Source organism: Hemicordylus capensis, chromosome 2, assembly GCF_027244095.1.
Source record: "Hemicordylus capensis ecotype Gifberg chromosome 2, rHemCap1.1.pri, whole genome shotgun sequence".
NCBI classification, from domain to species: Eukaryota; Metazoa; Chordata; class Lepidosauria; order Squamata; family Cordylidae; genus Hemicordylus; species Hemicordylus capensis.
This window is the reverse complement of record NC_069658.1, coordinates 39,904,712-39,927,620: the sequence shown is the minus strand read 5'-3', so window position 1 is coordinate 39,927,620 and position 22,909 is coordinate 39,904,712. Positions and strand designations below refer to the sequence as shown.

The window sequence follows — 22,909 nt, the reverse complement described above, 5'->3', positions numbered from 1 at the left end:
GCCATAGAGACCTTCACGCTGCTACCCCCGAGGCCACAGCCCTGGCTGCATGTTGGATGCAGTCCAGACTGGACTCTGCCATAAGGGCTGAGGCTTTAGCCAATTTATTACCAATACATTGGTAATAGGGAATTACAGTCCCCTATTGTAATTTGGGATTGTCTGGGGGTACTAGGAAAATTAGCTATTTGATCCAAAGGATAGACGTTCTGGCAAAAAATGAATTAGTAGATGCTGCTTTGATGACATTAGCAGCAACTCTATGGGATTTACATAAAAGAAGGTCGCATTTGCGGTCATCAGGGGTTTTGAGTTGCTCATCCCCATCTTTAGCCACAACTGAGGCAGATACTAACTGTGCAACAGGCAAATCTACTGTGGGAACAGCAATAAGAGAAGCTATGTTCTGGGGCAGGTAGTAATGCTTCTTAGGTAAAATCCCAATGGGTTTAGTGGGAGTGGGCAAAGCCCATTCTGCTAATGTAACATCTTGAAAAAGTGGCGGAAAGGGTAAAAAGTAGCTAGATTGGCAGAGTTAGAGAGGAAAACATTTTGATCAAGAGAAGAAGCCACCACAGAAGGCGCATCCATGGGAGCAATATCATTGACAGCGTGTCTAGCCTTAGAAAGCATGACCTCAAAGTCAGCAGAAACTAAGAGGTGTGTGGAAGCTGGAATGATAGCAGGCGCTCCCTCATTTGAAAACTCCCCTTCTTTAACAGAAAGAGTCATTCCCCTGGTCAGTAAGAGGATCATGGTCAGAAACAGTAATGGCTGTGTGAGTAATACCCAGAGCAGGAGCCAGGGTTCCAATGAGAAGGGCTGGCTTGGAAGGCTTTGGAAGAGGGTTAACGGGGGGGGGGGGGGAGGAACTGGGCGTTTGGGCTGAGGAGGCTCATCCAAAGAAGAGGAAGAGAGCCCTGGGTCTCTTTTTATAGATCTGAGGCGCAGCTGGAAACATCCCCACTTGCTTGGAGGAATAGCATGCCTGGAATCAGGGGAAGAGGAAAGAGAGGGTTGCACAGTAGGTCTGGTGCTCATGGTGGCAGCTCAATGGGCTCCTCCAAGGGCTGCTCTGGCCGCACAGGGAGCTTTAGATTTTCAGAGGGCTTGTGAGGGCATTTTCACTGGCTGTTTGGGTGGTGGGCGCTTGATACGAGCCTGCTGAATATTTTCAGCTGCTGCCTACTCAGAGGGCAAGAATGGGGGCCCAGACTCAAGCAGGAGCGCCAGTGTTTCCTCCATAGGTGGCAAGCAGTGTGGAACGCTCTCTTCACAAACCGCTTGGAGAAGCAGCCACTCGCTTAGCTGAACAGCCAATGAGGGTGCAGGGCGTTTCTTGTGCTTTCTGCCTTGATTGCTTTCCTCCAAATGCCTTGACTTCTTTTTATCCTTTTAAAGAGTCTTCCTAGAGGCCTCCACAGTGTCACTGTGGGCAGCCAGGGGATTGTGTGCAATGCACTCCCGGCTAGGGAAGGCAGAGCAGGGTTGAGTTGTCCCTGAATGGGACTCTTCTTCATGAGGCCATCCTATAGCCTCCAATAATGGACCCTCTGAGAGGGAGCCCTCTAGGGGGACTCCAGCATGTGAATGCTGCATAATGGCAGCGGGAAATGAAAGTATAAGCCAATGAGACCAAATGAAATAAAAGGAGAATTTAGATAAATTTAGAAGAAATAATAATACTTCCTTCCCACCCTGGGACACAATGCTAAGGGAGAGGAAGGAGGAGAAAGAAAATGCTAAGCTAGCCACAAAAATACATGAACTAATGCGAAGGACTGCAGGAGATTCTTCACAGCCCTGTTAGTCGGAGCAAGACAGTACCAGAACTGGGGTTTGCCGTCTTCCAGGCAGGTAGCTAGCCATGCCTACAGTTCCATTTTTGTCCTGTCTTCGGAGCATGTTCAGTGCACAACCCATACAATGGAGGATGAGCTCCTCAGGCTGTGGAAAAAGCAGAAGTAGCAGCAACATGAATTGAATAATGGATGGGGGCCTCCATAGGACTCCTCAAGGCAGGCAGCTCCTGAGAATCTCTTGCATGGAATCGACAAACCAGCCATGAAGCCAGCCATACTTATGGGTGCTGTGTCTTACTCATCACAGATGACAAATGATTGAGGAACAAATATATAAGCAGCAAAAGATGCCAAAAATTCCTTTCATATGGGTGCAATGTCCCAAGGAAATAAATTTGATGCTGTAATTCTACACAAAATACACACATCTCTCCACTGGTTTTGTGTAAACCAAACACCAATTTTTGGAAGTGAAATTGAGAGAGAGATGTTTAAAGAACAAGCAAGGTTACTATCTAAATGGAATCATGCCAAATCTTACTGCTTGTGTCATAGGCCTAGAGTATTTTTTGGCTCTTTGCCAATATTCAATTAGTTATTTAATTAGTTATAATCACCTAGGTTTGAAGTCAAATCATTATTTCAGAAAAAGGCAAGAAATCATGAACAAAGATGAGAGATGACATCACATTCACTCAAATTCTACAAGTTATCCTGTGGACAATGTTTCCATTTGTAGTTAACAAGCCTTCTACAATATAACATCAGCTACTCCAGTACTATTAATTTAATCCATCACGCAAAAGTGTGTTCACATTCTGTGAAGAAAATCTTACTGAGAAGTCTTCAAGGTACAAATCCACAAGAGGAGCTCAAAAACCTTTATTATGTACAAAGACATTTGAGGCACTGTTTTATCAGTCAACACTATTAGCTCCCTTTCAACAGCAGCATTATTTCAATTCATCCTAAAATCATCTGCACCTGAAACAAACCAACCCTGGTATAGGAATGTACAAATGGAGGCCATGGTCACACATGTTCCTTGAGGGAGAAGATAAGAGACTATTTTTCCCCATTTAGGGACACTGGTATGTTCTCTTACCTACAAAAAATAAGGAGAGGCATACCAAAAAGGTTGATAACAAGCAAAAACTTGTTATAGGAAACCAGTTCCTTGCATGTGATCTCAAACACCTGTTCCTCACAGTCATTCTTTATATTTGTAGGTAGATACTTAATCTTAATGGTGCATCTAAAAAACAATCTTTCGAGAGGACCTAATGCTGAATGTGAAACAAGGTATTTCTTCAAATTATTTTACACCCAGACCACTAAGTTGTGTGTCTTAGGATTATTATTTTCCTTCAACATGCCCAGCTTTGAATTTACGTTTTTTAAATTAAAAAAAATAGAATGCCAAGTCAGAACTCTGAAGTTCTGAATGAACATTATGGCCCTCATTAAGATTATTAACTAACTATCCTAGCCCCATATAGTGCTTGGCAGTCAACCCCTCTCTCATTGCCAGCTGTACACAGTCACTCCCGAAGTGAGTCACCTGCAGCATTTTCATCTCAAGAGGCATTTCCTTATAACCTGGCACCATGCCAGTTGTATTGTCACCCTGTCAAATCCTTTTCCCTCCACTCACCCCACACTTACCTTTCTTCTGAAACCGGAACATTTCCAGCTGTTTCTGCTGCTGCCTCCTTAGAGTGTTAACAATTGCTATTGCTAGCCGCAAAGCTTCTCTTGGATAGCCATGAGACCTTAATGCGTCTACCCTCGCACAGGCTGTAGGCACATGTTCTAACCGAGAGAAAAGGGGAAACGGTTATTGAGAAGTGCATCTATGTCTGCAGTAACCCCATCTCGGCAGACCTTCTCAAAGCGTTTTGTGAACACGGGACTTGTTTTAAATCCATGAACATGAACACAAGACTTTTCTTTTCTTCCTTTTTTCTTTTTTAAAGGCCATTTGAAGGGAAGCTCTGTTGCTAGTGCCAGGCCATTCATTCATCTTCCTCCACCCCCAGAAAGAGTGCCATAGAAACAGAACAAAGCACCGAGTCATGGAAATGTCTTTCTGGTTGAGCCACTTACCATGCCAGAGGGGCCACCCATGAGAGTCAAAGAGCGAGTTTTCAGCATCATCATGGTAACAGTAGTTGGTGTACAGGTCACTGCTGATAATGTGCTGCAAGTGGCTGTCCTGCCAGTGGAGATCGCATGCCTCAATGGCTCGAGTGAACACTGTCCGGTGAGACCTGTTTGATGAATCTGTCAGGCCCACAAGTTCAAGAGAGCTTCAGTCTGCAGCCCTTCATATGGCAAGACATCATGTCCTCTACTTTACTGTCTCCTCCCCCTAATTACACCATAATCTGTTGACTTCATAAAAACACACCAAGTTCTGTTTAAATTAATGCTAATTAAAATATTGCCTACAAGTTTAATGTCCAAAACTCATCTGGCCCTAACGATGCACCTATATCAATGTATGCTGAATATTCAGAGCAGTATAGGGGCATTTCAGAAGTGCCAAAAATTCTGTAACTGGGGGTCAACATTTCATACAGGTTTAAGCTTACATATTTAAGAGTGTGTGGTATAACCTATGAGCAGATACAAAGTCCTGCTCAGCCTTGAAATTCACTGGGTGATCTTGGGCCAGTTCTCTCTTTCACCCTAACCCATGTAATAGGATTGTTGTAAGGATAAGAGGCAGGAACATAGGAAGCTGCCATATAATCAGACCATAGGTCCATCTAGCTCAGTATTGTCTACACAGACTGGCAGTGGCTTCTCCAAGGTTGCAGACAGGAATCTTTCTCAGCCCTATCTTGGAGAAGCCAGAGAGGGAACTTGGAACCGTCTGCTCTTCCCAGAGCAGCTCTATCCCTTAAAGGGAATGTCTTACAGTGCTCACACATCTAGTCTCCCATGCATATGCAACCAGGGCAGACCCTGCTTTGTTAAGGGGATAAGTCATGCTTGCTACCACAAGATCAGCTCCTTGGAGGAAGGGAAGAATAAAAATGAATTTAAAAATAAACTAAAGATAAGAGTGGAAATTATGTTTGCATACACCAGGGCTTGATAATTCCCAGGCACCAGCTTGACATGGTACCTGGAAACTTGTGGTGCCTAACTCAAGTGACGGACAGATGAGACAAGGAAGAATGTGCACACTAGGGATGCACGAATGAGTTTGATGTTGAACTGGTTCAGTTCGAACGGGGGCAAACTGAACCAACCCTGGACCTACACCCCCCCCCCGCCAAGCATGGCCATTTGGGGTGTGTGTGTTCGTGAGTCAATTTAAAAACACACACAAAACACTTTACCCCCTCTGGGGGGCTTCTCTGAAGCCTCGGGGGATCCACAGAGGTTCCGCCAGCTTTCCTTGTGGCAAATGTCACCCGGTTCAGGAGTTCATTGGTCCTTTCTGGGCCTTTCCCTTGTCACAGCAGCCATTTTGGAGGCAACTGCACATGCTCAATGGGCCCCTGCATGGCTGTGTCATGACCCAGGCCATGCAGAGGCCCATTGCACATGCGTGGCAGAATGGTTACCGTGAGGAAGGCCTGGAAAGGGACGAAGAACATCCAAACCGTGCATTTTTTGCCACAAAGGCCAGTGGGGGGAAGGAGAACTTCCATGGACACCTACCCGCGCCCCCCATGTGTGTCTTCAGAGAAGCTCCCAGGAGGGGGTAAGTACTAAATTTTAAAAAACCTCGAACCACCATGGGGGGGCAAAACAAAACTGGCCAGGTTCTGTTCAGGTCTGGTTCGGACTTGAACTGAACCAGGCCAGCCCGTTTTGTACATACCTCTAGTGCACACAAGGTGCGGGCAGGTTTCTCCCTCCTCCTCCGGGTTACATCTGCCCATAACCTGCCTAAGCCAAGCAAATGAGACCAGGAAGATGAGGAAGCAACCTACCTCTGCCTTGCTTGCTCACTCCTCCTGGCTGTGCCTGTCCATTTCCAGCCAACATTAAATGAATGGAACAAGGGAGAATGGGCAAGCAAAGTGGGGAGTCCACCCCACTCCCAAGAGGCCAGTATGTTGCTGGGGCAAAGGGGCGCCCACATAGCCCTCACAGAGTGGAGACTAGCCTGGCTAACCTTGTATGTTCTGTAGGGACTCCACATTGAAACATGTCACTGTCAAACAGTATTACAAAACAAAAAAGTTTTACAAAGCGACTTTGAAAAGAGTAATTAATGCATAGACTTGGAAGCTTCTTCTACCAGTACGCCACCACTGCCAGTCTTGGTCCATGCAGCTCCTACTTATGTCAGCTGTGAGGAGTGTAGCAGACAACAACATAATCCCTCTCAGAAAACTGAGTAAATTTTCCTTCAACTCTCCCAAAGCCAGGAAGAAATTCTTCCACCTTACACGGCAGTGGAGAACAGATCCAAGTGATCAACCAATAAGCAAAACTTTAATAGCTGCAATACAATCCCTTAGTACGTATTTACATAGCAGAGGACTCTACAGAAGAGACCAAAAGTAGGAGTTTGGATTTTATGCTGTGACAAAGTGAACAAACTAGCTGGCAGAGGACCAAATATGTTACACCTCACATTTCCCAAGAATAATAGTTTGACATGCTTTCAGTGGCTAAGCCTGGGATCAGTGAAATGTGTGCAGCTTGAAAATTAAGCATATTTTGACGAAGATTAAAAACAGCCCCATTATTGCACCTTGAATATGAAATATCTGGAAGATTACACTTCTTGCAAAGATAACAGGAAATAAGTGGTACTGGTGGAACAGCCAATATATATTTGGTGTCACAGTGACTAAATTAGAGGAGGCTCACCTTGGATCGCATTTGCACCCTGAGGCAAAGCATTGGTTAGACTGGGCAGGTCATTTCCATGGTTTCCATCTTCCCAGGGACAAACATCAACACTGTTCCATTTTTTCAGCTGTTTCAGCCAACTGGCCTTTTGCTCCACCTTGCAGTGGGGATTTAAGACTATGCACATCCAAAGAGCACCTATTAAGGGGACACACAAAACCCAAAGTGATGTTATAGTGCTTGAGAATCTTTAAATGGGTATCAGTGTTACACTACAAAACCACATTATTCAAGCTGCCACCTTCATGATAAGGCTATGTTGCAGCAGTGCATGCACAAATATAGTCTTACTCTCTTGAAAGCTGTTAAGAAAATTCATTTCGAAAGAAAACATTGCCTAATAATAATTATGAGGAAACTCGCAGCCATAAGATGTTGATCTGTATCTGCAAAGAACCTGAAACAACTTTTGTGCAAGTTCCAAGAACACTAAAATGTTTGCCAAAACAATGACCACTCTGGGGACTGTTGCACTTGGGAGACCTCAAAAGCATCACAAGTCAACTGAAGAATGAATTAAATGACTCACTGAACATTAAATGTGTATATAACAACCTTCCAGAAGTGTTAGACAACCCCAAACCTCCAGCCTATAGAGATATAAGAATGAGCTTAAAACAAATCAGAAGCCATCATCCATCTTGATCTTTGCTTTACAGCATGGGTAGGCAACCTTGGCTCTCCAACTGTTTAACTACAACTCCCATCATCCCCAACCAATTTTTGTGGCTTGCGATGATGCGAGTTTTAGTTCAACAAAATCTTAATAACCAGGATTGCCTACCCCTGTTCTACAAGACAGAAGTATTTTAGCATGCATAAGTTTGGTCAGTCTTCAGTATGACATGGCAAGAGAATTCTCACATTAGATTTTCTGCAGTAATGCTTGCCTTTTTCTGTTCAAGACTAGAAATATGGTTTGTAATTATTCCTGCAATTATGCACCAGATAAACCATCTCTTTGTCAAGATTTACAGATCTAATTTCTGCTGACATTTAACTCTGAACCAAAGCAGGAACTACATCCCTGACACTGCATGCCAGGAGAGGCATGAATAAATCAGGAACTGCCGCAACATTTTTAAATATAAAGATATTGCTTTTAAAATCAGCTGTCTTATTGCTGCTGCAAACTCTTGACAAGCACAGTGAAGACATCTACAAGTACTATTTAGCAACACTTCATTTGTTCATCAAAGAAGAGTTTTTACACACTTCAGAGACCTGCAGAATCTGCTAAAAATGAATGACAGCCTTTCAGAGAAGGAGACGCAGCAGCCAAATGTGACTAACAAAGAATGCAAATGTGAATCTGCAGCAAGGGCTGCCATATTATGTTGATTCCCAGAAGCAATTCAGGTCCAAAAGCAGTGTGTCCTTGACAATTTGAGGGTTTGATCTTAAGCGACAGTTTGAACAGAATAAGACAAGTCACTAACTTCTAACATCCTTATATGTATATCCTTTTACACACACACACACACACACACACACACACACACACACACACACACACACACACAGCCTGCTGCTTACAAGTTGGTCCACACAGCAGAGGCACCGCCATTATCTCAGTGTCTTGGAAGACCTTGCTCCAGGACATGGCTCATTAAACACACCCAAATTGTTTAAGTACCCCTCATGGTTACATAAGGTTTTGAATACGTCTGTGTGATGTAAAGCTGGGAACTGCTGACTCTTTTGACATGAGTGAACAGAGAGGTTCAGGAAAATGCAACTCTAATGCATTTAGAGTGGCCACTCAAAAGAGCCATGGTGTGCCCAGAGTAGTAGGCTGTTTTTCTAAAATGTCTCGCTACAACACTGCACTCTACTAGTTTCAAGATTCAGTACCGGCAACTAGAAAGATTTTTCTTCCGCTGCCAGGAAGCTAGTGACCACCTCAAGGGAGTAGGGTAGAGCACACCATGTGCTCCTGTGGCTCTCCCCGCCCAGATGTGCTCAGCCACAAAGCCACTTCAGATTTCTCAAATAAGGGAAAGTGGTGGCTGAGATCAGATCCTGCCAAGCGACTCTTACCTCCCTCCATGGGAGAAGAAGAGAGGAAGCTGGCCTTAGATCTTGCTGGGAATTTGTCAGGAACCAAGTTCAGCTTCCTGCTCCCCCTTATGCATTCTCCTGCAGTAGCTGAGCTAGAGAGCTATGAATACTGGACGAAGACAGCCGCCTGCATTGGAACAACCCTCTGCACCTTTTTGTAGGTTATTACTTGAAGAAATGAAATTAGATGATTGCTTCAATAGATAAAATGTTCATTAGCTATCCTCAAATTTAATAGCCAGCCAGGCACCCATTACAGCAAAACCAAAAGCTCAGAACTTTAACTGAGGCTAACATTTGGCAACACAGGTCTCTGAAGTACATATCGTACAGCGAGAACTCCCCCCCCCCGCCCACAGCAGTGCACCTCTCTACACCATGAAACTCTCTCCATGCAGCAGCAACACACATCATAAACCAATATGCAAATTTCATATTTCCCTGAAGATAATTGGAAGACGCATCATGCTGCGACTGCAATTTGGTATTAATTTCACACAAGGGAAAGAATATTAAAACTGTCACATCTTAGTGAGGTATTGTCAGTTCTAGTTCCACTATCATTCTCCTGACCTGAATAAGAGGTGGCTCCACTGTATCAGACCTCTCGTTCCAACACAGACATTACAAAGCCTGATTAGGCACCAGTGTTTATCATCCATCAGGTAAAAAGAATGAGATTAGAGATCAGTCGGACTGAAGTTTCTTCTACATCAGTCTTTAAACTAGTAAATACACGGCAGTGTTATTAAAGTGCTAAGTTATACTAACAGTAGGTGCTATTAACTGCATGCTTCTGTAGCACAGTATGAAGAGTCCCTTAAGCCACTAAGGTGGTACACATGCAATTGCTCCTTGGAGATGAATGCTCACTTCCTATACATCCCATGAAGTTTCGCTTCATTTCTAATAAGAGATATTACTATATGCCAACACCAGGGGTGTAGCAAGGTTGGAGTGGGCCCAGAGACAAGATTTTAAAATGCCGCCCCCCCACCCCCCAGCTCAGCTCATGAAGTAAAGAAATCTTAAATGTGGCTGAATAGTGGTAACAAAAAGCATAGTTTATATATATATATATAAACTATATATGTTTATATATAAACATGTATATACATATACATATATATATTTATACATACACATACACCCCTATGTGCCACAACAGAACATCATCCTAAATTATTTTTTAAAGGGTTTTGTAAATTGTGGACAATGAAAGTCATTTAATGGTACTAGAGAAAGACATGCTGTTCTGGTAGCTCCAGGTCTTAACATTCACATCAATTTCAGAGGATGAATACAACTGAAGGAAGCCTGGGCGGGTGAGCAGCTGAGGGGGTCAGTCATGTGATTTGCCTCTGGGGGGCCCCCCAAGGCAGTGGGCCCCCAGACAACTGTCTCCCCTTGCCCTATTATAGTTATGCCTCTGGCCAACACCACTTATAGTTATCACGGGGGTTGATTTACAAGCCAGTAGTTTGTGCCAACACAAGATATTTTGCTGTCCTAGGTGCACAACAAGATGCCCCCCCAATCCATGTACATGTTCTGCCCTCACTCTCGCAAGCACCATCCACCCACACACACAAGAGTAGTCTAATCACCCACCCCAACACACACAGTCTGCCCCACCTCCAGCTCTTGCTCTCATCCACTCTTACTGCCTCCACTTCAGACTGACTGTTTAAACACAGAGACACACAAAAAGGTAGGAGAGCAAAAGATGTTCACAAAGAGAATGGAAGGTGATTTTTCAGGTCAAATGTTACATATGTTCCATCGGTCCCTATTTACTAGGGACGGACTATTTTTTTGTACCTATCTTCAGTCAATCACTGTTCGTATTTTTGCCTTCTGGTAATTCCTTTTCATCATTGTTATTATGAATATTTATATACCACTTTTCAAAACAGTTTACACCGAAAAAAAATAAGATGGTTACCTGTTTCCCTTAGGGCTCATGACCTAAAATGTAACAAGATAGACAACAGCAATGTCCACTGGAGGGACTGTGCTGGGATAGAATAGGGTCAGTTCTCCCTCTGCTAAATATAAGAGTTGCCACTTCAAAAGTTGCCTCTGCTCAGTTATAGCAGGAGTTGCTAAAATTTGGCTAGGGTCAATTGCAAGAATTCTCATTCCTCAGGATTAAGTCTTCTCCCCCAGGTTTCTATAAGCTGTGTGTCTGATGGGGTAATTGTCAAATGCGCATTGAAGCCCCCTCAGTGTGTAATACACATGTATGAACAGTGCAGCGTAGTGCAGGATTCACAGGCCTAAGGTAGCTAGCATGCTAGACTTTGGCTAAGGGGGAACCAAGGTTCATATCTCCCCTGATTCATGAAGCTAGCAAGGTTAGCAAGTTCCACAGAAACATCATTAAAGAACAAGGTAAATATTTTTGCCAGACGTAAGCATCTTACATCAATGACACTCTCGGCCTAAGCTAGCCTAACTCACAGGGTTGCTGTGTAATGTTAGACATAAATCCTCAAGTCCTGCTGAAAGCTTCTCCATTGTATACCAGGAACTTGTCTCTTTCCTATTTTTTTGTCAAGTAACCAGCCTGAGGAGCAGTTTTGTGAAATCCCAAAGTTAGTTAAGAGTTGGTGGAAGAGGACAACAGATACAAAATGATGTGAGAAGAAACACACTCCCAACACTAACAGACCACTATCTGCATTCAGAGGGCTGGTTCATGAGGAACTGTGGTTAAAGCCTAATCCTGTGTGACATCATTGAGCCTTGGGAGTGCGTGCTTCAACCTCCTCCAACCTATGCGCGCCTCCTAGGAATTCTATTTCCTCTTTGGGTTAGAAACAAACAAAGATAGGTCAGTCCCGACATCACAACCAATCTTGGTCTACTCTAAACCAACTCGCTTGAAATAGACTTACAACATGAGACCCACTCCAAACATACACAATAGGGGGTGGAGAGAATGCACATGCTCCTGAGGCTCAGGGACTTTACACGGAAGCAGGCTTTAAATGTAGTTCTGTGTGATGCCTGAATTGGATCATGAGTTACGAATGGCTGTGCTGTGTGTACTGCAAAATTTTCAGCTAAGACAGAAAAGATGAAAAACTGGAAACAGTCTGAGCAAGAGCCTAACAGTTCCTGTTGAGTCTGAGAGTATTACCAAAAAATACAATTCAAACACAGCAAGTCTCCAGAGGTCATATTGGCCATTTAAGCTGGCTCACCAAAAGTTATTCAAGCGGCTCACTCAACACTTGTATTTTTCCTGCCTGCCTGGGACTGTAAAGACAGGGGTACCAAGCACTTAAGAGTTGCACTACATGGTTGTTGGGGCTCCACATTTATGCAAGGTTAGAATATACCTTCAATACTTTGTCACAGAGATTTCAGCCAAATTACCAGACCACCTGCCTAAAACTGAGATCTCTCTTAACTGCCAGTAACTCAGAACCAAGCAGGGATGGCCCACAGAGAAATCTCCCATATGTCTCTTCTAGACACTAGAAATATGAGCAATAAAAAAGCACATGCATGTGATGCAGGAATTGTGTATTAGCATGACTCCTTGCAAAGATGTGGCATGATGAATGAGCACACACGAGGCTTCTGAACAGCTCATGCAGGCATATTGGTTTGGATCCCAAGATGCTCTTGTGCAAGTAGTCCCGCCAATTCTCCCTCCTCCTTGCAGTCACCTGCACATCTTTTTCTAGAGGTTGCCCAATGTTCAGGAACAGGGCGGAGAGAGAAAGGTTGATGAGAAAGTTCTGTTCACAGAAATAAAGTGACACAGCACTCCTTCACACATCAGTCTTCAATATCTAGTCATGGTGCTGCCTTCAGTAAAACTAACTAGGCTAAGCTGTATTCAGGGTTCACAAGCCACCCTCAAACTCCCATTCAAGCTATGGTTGAAAACGTTAAGGTCTATGCTATATAATGTTGCACTATGGTTTCACTCTGACAAAGGAAAGCGGGTGGGAGAGAAATGTCCAAACTTGCAGCCCATTCACGCTCTTGACGGTGGTTGGGAGATTGGCAGTATTATGTCTGCAAATGGACCAGTCATATTTTCAAGGTAAATAGTATTACCAAACAAATGGCTGTGCAGTCAAGTATAAGATGCATGTATTTATCAGTTCAGTTTTACTAGGAGAGCAGGCAGGCCAATCAATATGGAAGAGGCCTTCTAACCTATCATTGCTCCCTGCCCCCATCTTCAAGGACAAGAGCCCCAAATAGCTAGCAAAACCAATCCTGCATCCATGCAATCAGAGGTCTCTATTAGAACTAAAAAGTAATCAGAAGCCCCACAGGAGCATAATCTAATTAAACCATTGCCATCATGAACAGAGAATTCAGGGTAAGCACTTCTGTGCTGGACTCTCCCTGGTAAGAATCTCAAGGAAATGAAGTGCACAATTCAGGCTACAGTTTTTTTATTCATTTTGCCCCTCTCTCCATGGAATCTGGTTTGCTTATACAGCCTACAGAAAGTACCTGATATGGGTGCTCTGGTTCTTGGAGTACAGATTGTTTCATTTTGCTCTAATTCATTCTATTACTGAATTAAACTTTGATGTATTGGTCTTGACAAGTGCTTCATGCTGATTGTATTGTGTATGATAGTATAATCACTCCCCATGCATTTCACACTAGCTGGCTGATTAATGCAATAGATTACCTGCAGCATTGATAGCAAGGGGGAATTATGGCCCTTCCATAAGCTACATTTTCTGCAAGGTGGTGGGAGGGTAGATGCAACAAAGCGACACTGCACAGAGATAAACTTCCCTCAAGCCGCTCTTCCATTCTAAAGGAGCTTTTATATTGTAAGGCTGGTCTCAATGTCAAAGGAGAAAGGCGGCTCTAGTGTACGTCATAGAAAATGGTTCCTGGGCTTTAGGGTTAGCTCTGCCAGAAACTTGCATACCTATAATGCTGAATGCAAATTTCCGTCTCCATGGACGCATCCTCCAAAAAAAGAATTAAAATATTACACTGGTATTTCTGGCTCTGACAGTCAAAGTACTATTCTTATCATAGGACAATGGTGCTCGAAATAAGGAATGGAATGATGTAGGTAGAACTATTTTCTGGATTAAGTTGATACACTGGCAGTTCAGTTTTACCCAAGAGTCATTCTTCTACATAGGAGCATTGAAAATAAAACTACTAGTACTAGACAGACTTGAAGACTACAGCAAAAAAGGGGAAAAAAGAAAAAGCAAGGCTTCAAGTTATTTACTGTAGGCTGTATTTTTGCTCTTATTTGCTTGTAGTAATGGAAATGAGCTAGTGCATTGACCAAGAGTGAGTATGCTGCATTCTTTCAAATACACCTATGATGTATTTTAATAAACATTATACAGGCAAACAGGAAATGAGTCTTTGACTTTTTATCAAGCCAGCAAGGAACAGGCTTTGTGCATTGATTGGACTACTTCATCTTTGTAAACAATCAGACACAGACAGGAAATACTTACGGCAACCAATTCAGACAAGCCAAGAATAGCCACCCAAAGATCTGCAAATATTTATAAGGGGGAAAGAAAATCATCATGTGCCAAGAAATCACCGTAAATTAGATAAGATTATTACTTGTCTTAGCTAAAGGGTATTTATTAACTTATTTATCCATTGCTATCACTGCATTTCTCTTTTTGGTACTAAACTGAGGCTGCTCTTAGGGCTTCCTTACACATTGCCTAAAATGTGACATCTGAATGTAGCAAATCATTGTCTGCTAACCCATGTATTCTTATGCATTCATGAGTCAGCTAACATTAGCCATGGCTCCCTACTGAAGGCACACTAGGGCAAATATGGGCTTGTGGCTGTTTGAAACCCAGTTGACCCAGATGGTTACAGCTTTCAATGGCTCAATCCAGTTATACCTAAATTCATAGCAGCATGCTAATGTTAAGAATATAACAGCCCTGCAGGATCAGGCCCAAGACCCATCTAGTCCAGCATCCTATTTCCCACAGCAGCCCACCAGAAGCCTCTGAAAAGTCTACAGGCAAGAGGTGAGGGCATGCCCTCTTTCCTGCTGTTGCTCCCCTGCAACTGGTAGAGGCATCTTGCCTCTGAGGCTGGAGGCGGCCTATATCCACCAGACTAGTAGCCATTGATAGACCTGTCCTCCATGAATTTGTCTAAACCCTTTTTAAAGCCAACCAAGCTAGTGGCCAACCACATCCTGTGACTGAGAACTCCCTAGATTAATTATGCACTGTGTGAATACACAATCTTGATCCAAGACCCTGGCTCAGGAGAAATATATAGCCCTACAACACAGTAATCAAATGGCACCACATCAGAGGTTTCAACCTTGGGTCCCAACACTGGGCTGGGGATGATGGAAATTGTAGTCCAACAATATCTGGAGAACCAAGGCTAGGAACCTTTGCCTTACGTAACACAAAACAGATCTTATTACAAAGTATTTTCAAAACAGAGTATTTTCAAACCAACACATTTGAAATGGTGTACATTAAAATGTTATGAATGTTTTAAATGTTAGTGCTGTACATCAGCTTGGGGTCAGCAAGCAAATTGTAGTCACATAAATTTAATTTTTGTAAAAATTTGAAATCAGTGAAGGACGTCTCAAGGTCATTTTTAAGGGTGAAGAGAGATGATGAAGTTGTAGTGGGAAGAAGCTTCACACAATTGGCTATGGATTTCTCAATGAGTAAGTAGTGTCTGAGTAGAGACAGCTATCCTGAAAAGTTTATTAGAGCAGATAACAAACAGCCAAAAATCGAAACCCTACAGGGCCATACACACTAAGACTACTATGTTAAAGGAAGGTTATCTTTAGCCAGTTATCAGATTAAGTACCTTGAAATGACTCAATTGGCTCCTCAAAGCAGCACATGATTTCCCAGTAACCCTTACCAGCTTGCCTCAAAGTGAGCGAAGATGGCAAAAGAAAAAAGTCCTTTTTGACTCGCACTGGCCTAACTGGGAATAAGTATGTATCCTGAAGCCTCAGAATAATCTCTCACTGTGACCCTCTGGAGTCAAGTTGTCGGCACTAGATGTCATACCACCCAGGAAATGACCCAGGTTCTTTTGCTTGGAGACGGACCATAGCAGGGGGTAGAGTACCCTGCTTTGCATGCAGAAGATCCAATTCTTGGCATCTCCAGGAATTGCTGGGAAAGACTCCTGCCTGAAACCCTCGAAGCCTCAGCCAGTCACGGGAGACAATAATGACCTAGATGAGCAAGGTCCAATTTCAGCAGCTTTATATGTTCAAGTGTATTCCGCATGTTGTTTCATATGTATAAGTTAGCACCGGTTTATAGTAGCATCTTTAAGCCACCTGTGATACCACTGGGCAAAATAGCTAGAACCGATAAGCCCTTTCACTAAATGGAGTCTCACACTGTTTGCCATTTAGTCTTTACCTTTCATTTCTATTAATTACAAATATTGACTTGAGATATGCAGTGACACCTTATGTTGACACTGAAGCAGGTCCCAACGAATGCAGTGGGTTTTACGTCTTGTAACTATGTTTAGAGTTGTAGCCTTCACACACTAAGTGACTGTGCTTGGAATATACTTACAACTAGCTGACCCTGCACAGAGCATCTGTGCAGTTGCGTACTGAGCCTGTAATATCCCCAGCAGCTCGCTCGCTCGCTCCCCCCCCCAGCGGCTCGCTCGCTCGCTCCCCCCCCAGCGGCTCTCCCCATAGGGCGGGCCATGGCCAGGCCATCCCACCACCACCTCCCACTTTCTCCTCCCAGCTAGTAGGGCTTTACCCGCCGTCTGCCCACCTCCTCACCACCACCACCACCATTTCTCCCCACCACCGCCTCGTCTTCCTGCCCGGCGGGGCTTCGCTCGCTGTCCACCCACCTCTTCTGGCCGGAGGGGCTTCGCCGGCTGGCCCTCCACCTCTGCATCCTGACCGCCACCATTATTTCTTTCTGCTTCAGTGCTAGAACTCTTGCATCTAGAGCATCTGCACGTTAGTACTTGATTGCTCCCCTCACCTCAGAGATCTCCCCACCCTCATCTGGCCTGCACTCCTGCTCCTCCTCCATCCCATTGCTTCCATCCTCCTCATCCTTCTTGGTCATGGCTGCAGCATTGCTGCCGCCTACTGGCCAAGCTGCAGCCCCCCTATCTCCAGAGACCTCCCCACCGTCACCCAAGCCCCGCTCCTGCTCCTCCTTCCCAGAGCAGCAGCAGTGATTGATCGGGCCCTTTCTCGCTGCTGCCACCACTATGGCCGCAATTCCCCTCAGGCCGCTGACAGGTCCGGGCCTGTCCCTTGCCTGCCTGCCTCCCTCTGACAATGGCCTAAGTAGCCCCAAACAGCAGCAGTGGGTTGCCTGGACCCTTCCTTGCTGCCAGTGCCACCATGGCCATTCATTCCCCTCAGGCTGCTGACAGGCTTGGGCCCATCCCTTGCCCTTCCTTCTGTCTCTTTCCCCTCCCTTCTTTTTCTCTTTCTCTCTCCTCCACTCACTCTTCTCTACTCTTCCTTCTCCCTCCCTTCATGTTTTTTCTTCTTCCCTCCCTGAGTTAACAGATTTTGTTCATTTACACAACGGCATCCTCCTTCTCCTGAAGGGGCTCTTTCCTCCCTCAGGACCTGTCTTTTTGCAGACCCCTGCCTGCTATCCTTTTATATCCAGAACATCTTCCGACCAGTAACAGCTGCATTCCAACTGACCTTAACCATCACAGGCCCCTTGTCCTTATCAGCACAGGGAATCCTCACTGCCCAATCACCATGGTGCTTCTGCTCTCACAGGCTCCTTCTCCCTATCTGCATATGGAGTCCCCACTGCCCAACCAGGTGCTTCTGCTTACAAACTCAGCCAATCGCCTCCTTTCTACCACGTAGCTACGCATGGCCCATCTACAAGAAATTATATAGATAGATGTTTGCATTACTCCGTGTTGAATCTTCCCCTGGACTTAGTAACAGTAATCTTAGTTGATCCAGGTGTTCTTTAGATGTGCCACAGAAGACTGACTATTCTGAACACCAGGCACAGCTCACGCAATGCTGTTCACACAATGCTAAAGAATTTCTATTGATGGGCTTCAATCTAATGCAGGACAGAAAATGTAACTTGGTTATAGAATTGTGCAAAAAGTTTAATAGTCAAAGTAAAAAAACCCCACAAAAAACCTCCATCCTTTTGAGCAAATAATTCCCCCTAATTGCCGGAGATTAAATGGGGGATCGTTTGGGAAGAGCAATTAAATGCCATTTACATACCATTTATGTGCACAAATATAGATTTTAAAGAGCTGCTCTTAAAGTTCTTTCCTAAAGTACAGTTAGATGCTCTCAGTCATTTTAATCTCATCTTTAAATCAAGTTATAGTAACAGATCATGGTATTTGGTACTGACAACTGCAAGACGGCCATTTTAGGATGGATGCTAGTTCTGAATGCAGTTTAAGCCAGTATAGCATGCTTATGAAATATGACCCAATACGTTACAGAAGTACCATCTGGTAAGGAGCCTCACTACATCACACACATGCTGGAACACCTAATGACAATCAAGTCCTATTTCTTATGCTACATTTGTAACACAATCATGTTCCCACCACTCATTCATATTTATAACTCTTTAATGTAAAAAATGTTTGGCGGCATCTATGTTCTTAATCAGTGCTGTTTTCAAGAGAAGTGTGGTTCTTGCCAACCCGTCCCAAGATTTTCAATACTGTATCTTCCTCTGAAGCAGGCACTGTATAAACTCCGCCCCACATTATGTTTTTAGACAAAGTTGCTTTTTGGAACTCCCCTTCCAAGAGCAACATGACAACATAAGCAATAGCTTCCTATACTGTACAAGAAAAAAATCAATGAGGCAGTTGTTGCATGGAACATGTCAGCCAGCCTGATGAAGACTAGCTGAGAACACTGCAGTGCAGTAAAAAATAAATTGAACTTTGTGAAATCTGGAAAGATTGACCAATATTCAAACTAAGTTGTATGTGGGGAATGCTTCTGTGTGCATGTGAAGGGGAGGGGCAATTGTCATGGTAAAGTTAAAGTGAAGTGTGCCTCTGAGTCGGTTTAGACTCCTGGCAACCAAAGAGCCCCTGTGGTTGTCTTTGGAAGAATACAGGAGGGGTTACCATTGCCACCTCCCGTGCAGTATGAGATGATGCCTTTCAGCATCTTTCTATATCGCTGCTGCCCATTTTCTGGGAAACATACCAGCAGGGATTCGAACTGGCAACCTCTGGCTTGATAATCAAGTCACTTCCCCGCTGTGCCTTTAGGGGCTTATTGTCATGGTATCCTCCTTTCCATTTCAGCTAGCTGTGCCTCCCAAAAATATGTCCCTGAAGATTTTGGAAACCCCCACCCCCCAGACATATTCTCCAGAGGCACAGGCAGCTGCAGAGGGAAGGCAGGAGATCACCAAAAACTGCCCCTCCCTTCTAGAAGTGGAAGCATTCCTCATGTGCAATCCTTAGTCTGGATGCAGACCACTGATTCCCTACCACAAAAGCTGCAATCATAATAACATGGGCAAGTCAATAATAGCAAACAAAGCTTAAGAATCTTATGCAAACCTATGGCTCAGTTCTGCTTTGGACAACTGAGGGTATCGCTGCATAAGCCCCCTTTTCGTTCTTGCATCAAGGAAAATCTTCTAGTTTATGTTAGTCAGTCACTTGGCACTAGAGTTACATTCTAAATTTTAAAAGTTCCATTGTTTATACACATGTCCAACAGGAAGAGAAGACTCAAAACGTTTGTTTCGAAACACAAAGAGTTCTGTGATGCTTCCTCACTCCTGAAGTAGGAGGAAGGCTAGGAAGAGATAATGAAAATTGTAGATTAGAAAAGACATATCTGATCCTGTAATCTACGTGCTGACAAGTTGTTGGGCTCCATCACTCCACCAAGCATAGATACTCGTCTTCCTGATTCTTCTGCTTGACTGCTCTCATCAGATAAAGCATCAGAGATTTAATTTAACAGTTTCAGCTTTATTAAGCTGTCATAAGAGCAGCCCCACTTTGATAACAGTAGCTCTGCCAATTATGGCTTGGTTTAGGGTTGACAAGTATAATGATTTATTCGTGGCACATGAGAAGCAATAAAAGGTTGTTTTGCATTACAGCTTTTTTTAAAAAAGAAGTGGGCACTTTTTTCATTTAATTTGTCACTTAGCTTTTGCTAAGAGGACATTTAAATTGCAGTTAAAAGGCAAATGGGGCTTTTAGCTTAAATCGTAATCCTCATATTTAAATGATCGGTAATGGTGCAGTATTCGAGTGGGGAGCACTATTGTCTCTCAGTGGGTCCCGATGGCGACATGTGACATTTGTATTCAGGCCCTGTATTATCCATGTGGCTAAAGGGCTTCCAATTTCATATCACAGTCAGGAGCCTGCAGAAAAACACCAATTAACTTGCAGATCCCATTTGCTGACAAAACTCAGCCTCTTCTCTATGTCTGGCATCTGGCAGTGCTCAGCATTTAATTCCAAAGTACAGCTTTGCAGCAATGTGATCCTTCAGCAGGGGCATAAGTCAAATCTCCCCCTCTCCAAATAAAGAAACAAGACCTTTTTTTGCTTTGGCAGCCCAGAAACTACTTGGACTTTACACACATACATGCGCGCGCACACACACACACACACACACACACACACACACACTCACTCTACTATTAAGGAGTAGTTGTAACTACATGGACTTATTAAACAGTCTCAAAATCAGACAACCACATGCAATAAGTACTAGCAGATGAGTAATTTACATAACACCCCCTAATATTCCCAGTTTCATCAAAAGCAAGTTTCAAGGCAGATAAAAATATATGCAGGGTTATCCCTTCAGTTGTCATGGTTTGCATTCTTACCAGCTGATGGACAATCTGAACAGTCAATCTGCTTGCTTCGATGCTTAAGGACAGTTATGAGCTACTTTTCAAAAGTGTATTCAATCATAAGGTGAATAGTCACCACAGCCAGAACTGACATCTGGCTAAATCCTGTTAACATGTGTATACATAAGGAATATACTATAATTCATTAGCGCCATTCACACATTATATTCAGTCCAAGTACAATCTGCGTACAGTGTATGCATGTACAGTTACTTGCATATTATGTTCAAGCATGTATATTGGTACTTCCTACCTGTACCTTGCATTTGATAGGGGATCTGTATCCAAGTTCATTTTTAAAATGAATGCATGCATGGTTATTCACACAAAAACATGTACATCTGTACACGTGCACAATGTAAACTTTGTATGCATGTACAATGTAATATTTGAATAGGACTGCTGTTGAACTGATAACCAATTCTAGTTTGGTTGATTTAGAATTATAGTATAATTCTCATCCCTAAATCCTACTATGCTGCTTCATCGTGGCGGGGGGGGTGGGTGGGTGGGATGTTCCTGGGAGGGATGAGTGAAGTACGATGGGAGGTATACTCCCAGTAGGGTCACCCAAAGCGTGAAGGTCATCCCAGCTGCCCAGGTAAAGCAAACAGGCACCTATATTGGTCAGCAGCAATATAGGAAAGTGCTTAAGGCGGACAATCACTTCAGTGACAACGGCAAAGGCATCATTTCATACCGCGTGGGAGAAGGCAATGGTAATCCACTCCTGTATTTTACCAAAAAAACACATGGATAGACAAAATAGAATGACTGTCGATGTAGTGCCGGATGATGGAGTCCTCAGGTCGGAAGGCACTCAACATGCTACTGAGGAAGAGCTGAGGATCTCTCAAAGTACCGATGGTGTTTATGACGCGGTTAGATTAAAGCCTTTTGGACATCTAGCGGCTGGCCATGCAGGAAAAGAGAATCCGAAGCTGCAAAGACAGAATTATGATGGGAACATGGAATGTAAGAAGCATGAATATGGGAAAGCTCGACACAGTGAGAGATGAAATGAACTGACTACAGATTGACATTCTGAACATCAGTGAATTAAAGTGGACTAGAAAAGGACACTTTCTGTCAGAAAACCACAATGTTTACTACTCAGGACACAAGAAACAAAGGAATGGTGTGCTTTCATAGTCAGGAAGGATATAACAATGACAGTACTTGGGTACAATGCAGTCAGTGACCGATTAATATCAATTAGATTTCGTGGACAACCTTTTAACATGACAGTTTTTCAAGTCTATGCCCCAATGTATGATACAGAAGAAGAGGAAGTTGATGAGTTTTATGCTCAAGTTCAGTCTGAAATTGACAGAATATACAACCAACGTGTGCTGGTGGTGGTTGGAGACTGGAATGCCAAAGTTGGAAATGGTAAAGAGGAAACAAACAAAGCAGAAGAATTACTTATTAGTTTCTGCCAAGCCAATGATCTCTTCATTGCTAACATGTTCTTCCTACAACCAAAGTGGCACCTATACACATGGACATCACCAGATGGAGTACACAGAAATCAAATTGATTACATTATTGGTGCAAGGAAGTGGAAGAGCTCAGTTATAACAACAAAAACATGGCTGGGGGCCAATAGTGGAACAGATCACAAACTGCTCATGTGCAAGTTCCAAGTCAAGCTAAAGCATACTACTATAAAACAAAGCTATCCAGCTTCCACAATATAATCTTGAGAATGTACCCACCACTTTCAAGGAAAACAGGAACTGCTTTGAAATTCTGAATCTCATTGATAGGGAACCAGAGGAACTGTGGAATGAAATCAAAGAAGTTGTTAAGGTCGAATGTGAAAAGGGACTGCCAAAGACCAAGAAACAGAAGAAAGCAAAATGAATGTCAGAACTGATGGTGGAAATTGCCAAGAAGAAGAGAGAAGCCATAGTCAAGAAAGGCAGAGACCTCAGGAAGGAACTTAATAGAGAATTTCAGAAAGGTGTTAGAAGAGACAAGCAACAGTATTACAATGACATCTGTAAAGCCCTTGAGGCTGGAAATAGACACAGAAAAACAAGGAAAGTTTCCCCAAAGATCTTTTAACTCAGAAGGAGGTTCCAACCTCGAATTGTTATGTTAAGGGATGCCAAAAGGACAGATAGTAACTTATTCAGAGATTATCAAACAGAGATTGAAGGAGTATACTGAAGATCTGTACAGCAGGGACATCAACATCCAAGATGCTCTAGAAGATATTCCTTACTTGCAAGAACCTCTAGTACAGGTAGATGAAGTTAGATCAGCACTCCAGTCATT

The 22,909-nt window shown here is 43.5% G+C and overlaps 1 protein-coding gene across 1 annotated transcript in view; it reads right to left on the bottom strand.

Moving 5' to 3' along the window:
* ZSWIM6 (zinc finger SWIM-type containing 6) overlaps nucleotides 1-22,909 on the bottom strand; it is a 141,456-nt gene that overhangs the window by 31,759 nt on the left and 86,788 nt on the right. Inside the window, exons 5-7 of the mRNA XM_053293032.1 lie at nucleotides 6,642-6,821; nucleotides 3,909-4,085; nucleotides 3,468-3,614 (exon numbers count right to left, since the gene is read on the bottom strand). Of these exons, the coding sequence (XP_053149007.1) occupies nucleotides 3,468-3,614; nucleotides 3,909-4,085; nucleotides 6,642-6,821 (504 nt within the window). The remainder of the gene's footprint in view (nucleotides 1-3,467; nucleotides 3,615-3,908; nucleotides 4,086-6,641; nucleotides 6,822-22,909) is intronic.